Source organism: Saccostrea cucullata, unplaced genomic scaffold, assembly GCF_032062105.1.
Source record: "Saccostrea cucullata isolate Sc308-1 unplaced genomic scaffold, CSIRO_AGI_Scuc_v1 ctg18235, whole genome shotgun sequence".
Lineage (NCBI taxonomy): Eukaryota > Metazoa > Mollusca > Bivalvia > Ostreida > Ostreidae > Saccostrea > Saccostrea cuccullata.
This window is the reverse complement of record NW_026921871.1, coordinates 1-10,155: the sequence shown is the minus strand read 5'-3', so window position 1 is coordinate 10,155 and position 10,155 is coordinate 1. Positions and strand designations below refer to the sequence as shown.

General features: G+C 34.7%; 1 protein-coding gene across 1 annotated transcript; it reads left to right on the top strand.

Annotated features, from left to right (window-relative positions):
- Positions 1-3,821: 3,821 nt before the first annotated feature.
- LOC134260842 (putative ankyrin repeat protein RF_0381) lies at positions 3,822-8,058 on the top strand (the record flags this gene model as incomplete). Its single annotated transcript, XM_062743374.1, has 4 exons — positions 3,822-5,862; positions 6,768-6,837; positions 7,338-7,479; positions 7,743-8,058. Coding segments are annotated over exons 1-4 (2,569 nt in total), but the record flags the coding sequence as incomplete, so codon positions are not given.
- Positions 8,059-10,155: the final 2,097 nt, after the last annotated feature.

Here is a 10,155-nt window from a genome sequence, read left to right as displayed (position 1 = left end):
AAATAATCTTGTTTAGTATCATCAGGAATTGGGTTTAGTTTACGTTCATTCTGGTGAAGTCATTCAGTTTGTTAATACCATTAGGGCGGAATGACTTCAGTCTGTGCATCCAGAACTTTTCTTTGCTTTTCTCTGAGCATCTGTCCATCTTGGGTTATGGTCAATCACCACTACTGTCATGTCCTCCCATTTGTGAGCCTCAAGGTTGAAATGTTCTCCAACGGGTTCATTGAGTTTTTTGGTCCTAATGGTCGAACGGTGGTTATTGACTCTCCTGCGGAGATCTCCTGTTTCACCAGTATACTGTTTGGAGCAAACTTTGCAACTGATGAGATAAATGCAGTTGTCAGTATGACAGGACAAAATCCTTAGTATTTTGTAGCTGCGGCCTGCGGCCTGTAACAGGGCTGTTAAAACTGTCTGTGTCAGTGCTGTGCTAAAAAAATAAGACATCTTCTGTCAGAGCAAGTTTTAAAGCCCCCTGTTAGGTAATGGGTTGTCCAGTCTGGTTCTTACTACCATATCCTTTAGGTTCCTTGGGCGTCTGTATGCAGCCAATTGGGGTTCCTTAAGACCTCTGCCATTCGTTTGTTTGAATGGAGAATTGGTAGGTTCTTTTGAAGGAAACCGCTAAGGTTCTTAAGGACAGGATGGTATGTGGTTACCAGAAGGACCCTGCCGCTATTGTCTTTCTCCTTGTAGCGTAAGGCAGGTTTTGCCTGTCATGTCCCGCCATCTCATCAATAGCTGTTTGTACGGTGCGGGGCATTGTAGCCTCTTTTGCATAAGTGGGACTTGAGAAGACCACTTTGCTCCTGATATAAGGCAGGGGACGAACAGATGCGTCGAATTCTGGTGGCTAGACCCTTAGGCACTCCCTTAAAAGTGTGTGGGGGATGACAGCTAGAGGGCATAAGATATAGGTGGAAGTCAGTGGGTTTGATGTGGAGACTGAATTCGATTTCACCATCAATCAGGGTAGATGTAGTATCTAGGAATACGTTTTTCGAATTAGATACGTCTACTGTAAATTTGATCGACTGATGAAAGGTGTTGGCAAACGTAATGAATGCCGCGAGGCTCTCGCGACATTCCACCCACTTCATCTCTATATCGTCAATAAAACTCTATAAAATGAATAGAAACGTGTAAACATAAACAAAAATGATTTTTTTTATTTTGCTACACTGTATCTGTCATTTTTATCAAAATCTACCATCGATGACGTCATATGTGTACATCAAGGTAACTTGTGAATTGATCATGTCGTGTAAAGAGAATTTGGCTAGGACGGCTTGTACAGTGATACGTGAAATGGAGTTTAAAAGCAAATATCATGAATATTATGTAAAATTTATATGGATTTCAGTTAATTAAACAGGTATGCTAATTTATTTTCATCGATTGTATTCTCTTTCGAAGACAGTCGGCTATATATGTATCCCGGTCGGACTTTCTTCTGTTATTTGTGACAAAAATTATGCAGCAGAACAACAATAAGCTGGATATTTTAAAGCATAAGATTTGTACAGATGGAAAGTTTGCCGTCTGACAACTTGTAAAGTGCTGCTAGAATCCCGAGTTAAGCATGATTTTGCGAAAATCTCTGTTGATATGTATAAAATTCAAAACATAGGGTAAGGTTTTGTGCGAATGTGTGGAATAATTATTTTACTGATAAGACAGTGGGATTCTTGAGCAGTGAGGGATCTTATTCGGTCTTATACGGTCTCATCCAAAGGGCCGGTCTCCACGTCCCACAGTGGGATTCGAACCGGCGACCTAAGGGTTGACACCTTGCTTAGCGACTCTAGAGCAGACGCTATAGCCACTGCACCTTCTTTAAGTGCCGGGTATAGTGCAAAATTTATAGTTCTCCACCGCCAAGTATTGGCGTCTCCTTATGAGTGAAAAATTCACAAGAGGGACATTAAACAACATATAATAAATCGATCAATCAAAAGTTTTGGTCAAACTGTTTAAACGTTTTACATGAAATTAATCTCTAATAGCACAAAATTGAGCGTTTCATCTGAAAGAAAGACTTTTCATATGGTTTTGTTGTAACATCTCCATTAATTCAAATTGCTTCTTCTAGTAAAAATTCAAATGTAGCAAAAGAAACATCATTTTAGTCATATCTTGTTTCCTTTTTCAGATATTAATATCAGAGCAAAGATTGGTAAGACTTTATACCACATATTTTCTTGGTAGATAAAGAAACTTAGAAGAATAAAAATTTGAAAAAAAAAGCAAATTCAAAGATTTGTGGTCCCCCGCTTTCCGTGGCTTTATGGGTGAGATGTCGTTTTATATGACATATTGTGTCAAATATGAATACCCTGTTATATGTCTTTTAAAATTATCACCAAAGTTAATTTAATCAAAAAAAATAATTGTCAATTGTGATAGGCATTTACAAGGGGTGAGAAATCATTCGGAAATATCTTGGCAAAGGTAATGCACAAATATGAACGTTCTATATCGCTTCTCAATCAAAAGTAAAAAGGAACAAGATGTGTACATGCGTGGGAAACACTTATGACCCCGAATGGCAACATAGCGAAAATTAATCCTTTTATTAAATGCAAATTAAATATATTGGTACCCAAAATTGGAACTTTTAACAAGAAATACGACAGTGAAATATGAAAGCCCAAGCAACTCCTGTTCAAAGTTATGGCCATGGATAAGTTTTAAAAAGTAGGTAAAACTCTCATGTAAAAGGGTCAATTCTAATGATTTCTACGAAAATGTCTTGACACAATTATTACATATGTAGAGTATGAAACCAATGTTCCACATAGTTAAAAAGTTATGTCCAAGGTTATTTTTTTCCTTAGTACGAAAAGTGTTCAAAAATAGGTCAAAGTTCGGGCTTACGGGTTCAAAGTTCTTGATATTCAATGAACGGATTTGTCACCATGATGAAATATTTGAAGTATGATAGCTCTCATCCTTCAAAAATTATGTTCAAGGCTTGTTATTAAAAGTAGTTCAAACTCCAAGATTAAAGGCAGAAGAAAAGTTCTTGGTATCCAATGAAAGGTCTTCTTAAATAAATAACATATATGAAGTATAAAATCCCTAGTCCTTAGCGTTCAGGAGTTTTGGTAAAAGTTATATTTATTGCCTAAGTATAGAAATCTCCAAGGTCAAGATCAAAGTTGCAATAGAGAATACATAAGTGCAATATGAAACTCCAATTATCAATCCTTCAAAAGATATGGCCAAAGTAAAATTTGGAATTTTTGTTTTAAAGTGGGCATACATATGTGCAATATGAAAGTCATAGTACTAATAAATCAAAAGTTATGGGCCAGGTTAAAGTCTTTGTGGCGGACTGACAGCTAGAGCAACGTACAGACGAATGGGATTTAATATCTCCTTGCTTTCACGAAAGCAGGGGACAAAAAAGGAGGATATATTTAATTGATGTGGATATTAAAGCCAATTTGAAGATATTTCTGGAATTTATTTTTAGATACAACAAGAGCTGCTTTACAAAATCAAGAACTTAAGATCAGGGATGTATTTGTTCATACACACGCACTTCAGAGAGTATTTGAACTTCTAGACACAAATAGGTTTGTACTTGTAAAAGGTAACCCGGGATCTGGAAAATCTACGATTGCCATGTATGTCTTAGCAGAATTACAGAAGAAAGGAATGATACCTCTTCAGGTGTTCACAGTTGAGGAATTGAATGGACCGTGTCACCATCTTCAAACGTTGCTTTATTTTTAGATAATTTATTTGGAGAGTTCACATTGTCAAATGAAGTAGATAACTTTGATTCCAAATTACATTTAATTAGAGCAATGTGCAGCAATGACAACAATGACAAGGGTAATGTTTTGATTGTAACAATCAGAAGTGATATTTACAATGAAGCAGCCGAAAAGCGATCAACTGGAGAATCATTTTTTACAAATTCTGTGATTGATATATCTAATGGAGACTTTCAACTCCAAGATTTAGAAATAATTGAATTCTTCAAAAAGTATGGTCTTGACAAATTGCTTGAATCCAATACTTTATTAGATATTGGTAAGATTGGGAATACATTTGGAATCCCCCAATGTTGCAACCTTTTGAAGAACAATCCTACGCTTTCTGATGACACCTTTGGTTTCTTGAAAAACCCAATCCAAAGCTTACAAATATATCTTAAAAACATTTTAGATAGAAAGGAATGCAAAACAGCAGTTCTTGTTTATATACTTCTTTGTGGAGGGAGTGTGGAAGAAAAGGTACTCCAAACAGCATTACAAGACATACCTCGTAAAAAACAATCACTTGAAATTATTGGAGCCAAAAATGCAACTTTAATGGATTTTCAAAGGTCTATTTATCATTATCATAATTTCTTGATAACCTTCGATCCCATCGAAAGAGAATATAAATTTAGTCATAGCTCAGTACAAGAGAGCTTATTCAGATGTCTGGTCAATTTTTACCCAAATGAAATTATCAAGAGTTGTGACCATGTCCTTTTAGAGAGATTAACAACCTCCAAGAATATGTCTTGGAATTCTATAGTGATTCCAGAAGAATTTTTCCAAGAAATAATTAAAAGATTGCTGGAATTGTTGGAGGAAACATTAGAATCTGCATTTCGGACAGTTTCCCGTCTACAAATATGGAAAGATGAGAAGTTTATGTCTGAGTGTGAAAGAAATCAAACCCTGCTAAGAGGAATCGAACAAAATACTGATAGCTGTGGGCGAACAATGTTAGTTCATTTTTGTGTATCTGGTAACATTAGATGGGTTAAGTATCTGCTGCCCTCATCTTCTCAGGAGCAAAGATATATGTCTTTGAATGAAGCTTGTGAACATAATCACGATGCTATTGTTGATTTGATATTAGCAACGGATGTAAAATATAACTTAAAAACTTGTTTTCATGCGGTGCATAGTGGAAATCGTAGCATGCTTTATCGCTTTACTGATAATGTAGACCTTAAAAAGATAACATTATCTACTCACAAAGACTGCAATAATGAATGGGGTTTACTGCACGAAATTTGCGTTCTTGGTCAGAATGACCTCATTAAACCAGTTCTCACACGTTACCCACAGCTACTTGATGTTCAAAATGATGAAGGTGGGAATGCTTTACATTTTGTTGCATATGCTGGGGATGAAACTGTCTTTAAAAATTTAGTCCAAGCTGGACTGGATCCCTACAGTAGATCTAACCATGGTTCCACGGTTCTCCACTTTGCTTGTCAAAATGGCCAACTGAACATGATCAGGTATATCTGTGACGAATTTCCTGATATGCTTTCTTCAGATTATAATGACAACCAAGGTTGGTCTCCTTTACACTTTTCAGCTCAATCAGGAAGCATAGAACTCTATGAATACTTCGTACAAAAAGGGGTACAGCAAACATTTTCGGACGATGGGAGTACACCTTTACAAGAAGCTTGCAAAACGGGAAAATTAGAGATGTGCAAGTTCTTAGTCAAGGCTTATCCTCATTTGCTAAATAACAAAAACAAAAATGGAGATAATGCCTTACATGATGCAGCCTGGGGAGGTAACATTGATTTGTTCACATTTCTGTTGGAGAAAGGTTTTGAAATCAATTGTACTAATACTAATGGAGAAAATGTGCTACACCTATGCTGCTTGAACGGAAAGCTAGATATGTGTAAGTACTTAGTTAACAATTATCCTCATTTACTAGATGTCAACGACAAAACATGTAACAGTGTCCTTTATCATGCAGTTGAGGGGGGTAATGTTGATTTATTCAAGTTTTTGTTAGGAAAGCGATATGATGACAATTTCGATGCAAATGAATTAAACTTTGTCTTTCGCCTATGTTGTTTGGAACAACAGCTAGAGATGTGTAAGTTCCTTGTCAATACGAATTTTCAACTACTACAGTTTAAGGATATTAATGGTGAGAATGGCTTGCATATTGCAGCGTCAGTTGGTAATATTAATATATTTAACTGCTTGTTGGAAAAAGGCCTTGATATCGAAAGTACAACAAATGACGGGAAAACCGTGCTTCACCTTTGCTGTTTGAACGCAAGACTCAAATCCTTACATGCAAAGGTAATATTGATTTCTTTAAATTAAAAGGCCTCATCGACAAAAGAAATGATGGGAAAACTGTGCTTCATCTTTTGTTAATGGAAAACTAGATATGTGTAAGACTTGGTCATGATTTCAACGATAATAATGGAGAGAATGTCTTAAATGATGCAGCTGGGGAGGTAGCATTGATTTATTCAAATTTCTATTGGAAAAAGGTTTCGATATCGAAACCTTAAGAAATGATGGGAAAACAGTGCTTCACATATGTTGTTTTAACGGAAAACTAGATATGTGTAAATACTTGGTCAAAACTTATCCTCATTTACTGTATATCAAAAATAATGATGGGAATAATGCTTTACATGCTTCAGCTTGGGGTGGTAACATTGATTTATTCAAGTTTCTGTTGGAAAAAGGCGTTGATATCGAAACCTTAAGAAATGATGGGAAAACAGTGCTTCACATGTGTTGTATTAAGGGAAATCTAGATATGTGTAAATACATTGTAAACACTTGTCATCATTTACTGTATGTCAAGGATAATGATGGGAATAATGCACTACATGAAGCAGCATCGGGTGGTAACCTTGATTTATTCAAATTTCTGTTGGGAAAAGGTTTCAATATTGAAACCTTAAGAAATGATGGGAAAACAGTGCTTCACACATGTTGTATTAATGGAAAACTAGATATGTGTAAATACCTTGTCAGCACTGTGGCCTCATTTACTAGATGTCAAAGACGAAAATGGGAATAATGCTTACATACTGCAGCTTGGGAGGTAACATTGATTTATTCATGTTTCTGTTGGAGAGCTTTGATATCGGAACCAAAAGAACTGATGGCGATACTTCACCAGTGGAGAACAAAACACTAGATATATGCTTCACTTAAGCTGCATATCAAAGACACTACTGCAAGAAATGCCTTAGATGCATCATAGGTAACATTAATTTACTCACATGTCTGTTGGAGAAAGGCCTCAGTATCAATTCCAAAAGAAATGATAAAAACTCTATCTTTGCTGTATGTCAAAAACGTGATATGTGTATACTTGAATACTTTTCCTCATTTACTGGATGTCAAAGACAAAAATGGAGAAACTGCCTTACATGATGCAGCCTTGGGCGGTAACATTGATTTACTTCAAATTTCTGTTGGAGAACGGCTTCAATATTAAAACCAAAAGAAATGATGGGAAAAATGTGCTTTACTTATGTTGTAGTAACGGAAAACTTGATATGTGTAAGTTCTTGATTAATACTTATCCTCATTTACTAGATGTCAAAGACAATGCTTGGAGAAAATGCCTTACATGATGCAGTCTTGGGGTGATAACATTGATTTACTCAAATTTCTGTTGGAAAAGGTTTTGATGTCAAAACCAAAAGAAATGATGGGAAAACTGTGCTTCATCTTTGCTGTATGCACGGAAAACTAGATATGTGTAAATACATGGTCGAAAATTATCCACATTTACTGCATATCAAAGACAATAATGGAGGAAATGTCTTACATATGCAGCGTGGGGAGGTAACATTGATTTGTTTAAATTTCTGTTGGAGAACGGCTTCGATATCAAAACCACAAGAGGCGATGGGAAAACTGTGCTTCACTTATGTTGTATGAATGGAAAACTAGATCTGTGTAAGTACTTAGTGAAACATAGTTATCTGCATTTACTAGATGTCAAAGACAATAAAGGAGAAATCCTTACATACAGCAGCGTGGGGAGGTAACATTGATTTGTTCAAATTTCTGTTGGAGAAAGGCTTAGATATCAAAACCATAAGAAATGATTGGAAAACTGTGCTTCATCTATGCTGTATGCACGGAAAACTAGATATGTGTAAATACTTGGTCAATACTTACCCTCATTTACTAGATGTCAAAGACAATAATGGAGAGAATGCCTTAGATGATGCAGCCCGGAGAGGTTACATTGATATTGTCACCTTTCTATCGGAGAAAGGCTTAAAAAATACAAGAAGGAGATCTAGATGTAATGGGGGAAGTGTTTGCAACTTGTGTTGTATAAGTTAAAAAAACTATAGAAAACATTTAATACCTACAGATCTTTTTTCCCCTTTCTTGATTTTGCAGACAGTTTTCAAAATTCAGCATTAATGGGTTTTTTTTTCAATTTCCTCGGTAAAGCGAATATTCTATACATTATTTGTTTAAATGAATAATGAATTTAGTCCAGCAAGGAAGAAAAAAAAGGGATATTCCTCATACCTCATTAAAATAAAAAAAAATAAACTTGATTGATATCCAAATTGTTTAGACCGATATCCTCGATTTATGTTTGGCCATTTAAAAAACTTAATAGTGATGATTCTTGAGTAAGACGGTGTGCTGTAACCACAAACTTATAAAAAGGAATTTTGTTAGTCGGAAGTTATTTTTGTACAGAGACTTAGACTAGTATTTCCTGTCGCTATCGTACGCGCATATCAGACAGGAAGGCCAGTCTAACAGAGACTACACATTATTCATGATTTTGACGAATTGTACACGTAATAATATTAAAAACATCTTTTATTCCAAAACCTTACTGTCATTTCATCTGACACATTATACCTTTTTTTATTCAATTTTATAAAAAAAAACACAAAACCCCCATTAATTAGATATCGTTATACGTGAATTCAAAAATGCCAAATATGTGTAATTTTTATCTGACACCAAGAGATACACTAAACATATAATTAAGGAACATGTCTTCTGACCTTAAGAAAAGTTTACATCCTCTATCCGAAAACTGCTATGGTTAGTCTGTGCTGTTTGGGAAGTACATGTAATTTTGCCGAAAGTGCGAACAGTACCTATAAATTCCCACTACGTTTAAATTGTTATCAAAAAATAATGTATGCAGAACGAGCTCCGAGTACTTTCAAAAGATAAATTAAAAGCAATTGATATTCCATGTTTCACCACAACCAGACTAGTCAATGTCTTTGCACTGTTGTTGTAAATTTGGAATACACTTATCGTTGTAATGATATTCTTTAGATTCCTTGTCATAGCATGCATATTGCAGCTCCTTTGAGACTATATTTAAATTCAAAATATTAATAATTGTTAAATTATCTCTATTAGTTTGAATGAATGAATTTAAATATTGGCAATGATTTTATACATGTAATCACTTTGGAATTATTGTAATTATTAAACCATTAACTTGATAATACTCCTATGGAATACTAGTATCATGTTAAGGCTCGTAATGTCATTTACGACATGAGATTTTTTTCCACTTTACTTGGAATATTTTTATCAAGTGTTGTTATTTGTTGGCATCATTTATGGACGTCCCAAAGAAAATTTACATGTTTGTGAACTCCTTAGGCCCTCCTTAGTAAGGTTAATATAGACGAGTTTTTAGTATTGTTATTAAGTGTGCATGTTTCTTATTGACAAGTTCTTTAATACATGAAATTTTTTTTCATTGTACAGCCATTTATGAGTGCTTTGCAGTAATTATATATATCCAGAAAGGTTGATAATCTTTATTTTGTATTGAGTTGATTTAAATTGAATATGAGTTGACTATAAATTTTATAAATGAAGAAATATAATTTTTTTCAGAATGAAACTTTAATAATATTCTGGAAAGTGAAAATTCAAAAATATTTATATATATGTATTATAATATGTTATTATATGTATACTGCATAGTGAACGAATTCTTGAGTAAAATTCCAAAAAAATCATGCTAGTGCAGGGGCATACTCTTGTTTTTGGAGGGGAAAAATAATACACATTAAGAAGAATTTACATCCGCTACCATAAAACTGCTTGAGGTAATTTGTGCTGTTTGGAAAGGTAATTTTGCCAAAATTGAGTATAATACCTATAAATCCCCACTTTGCTTAAAATAATTTTATGCAGACCAGAATGAGCTCCTAGTACTTTCAACAGAGATAGTATCGATAAACCATATAATCCATTGATACATGTATTTCATATTTCACCTCAAACAGACTAGCCTATGCCCTGTTGTTGTAAATTTGGAAAACCGTTTCTAGCAATATGCTTTACATTCCTTGTCATACTGCAGCTCCATAGAGAATAGAAAATACATAATCGTAATAAT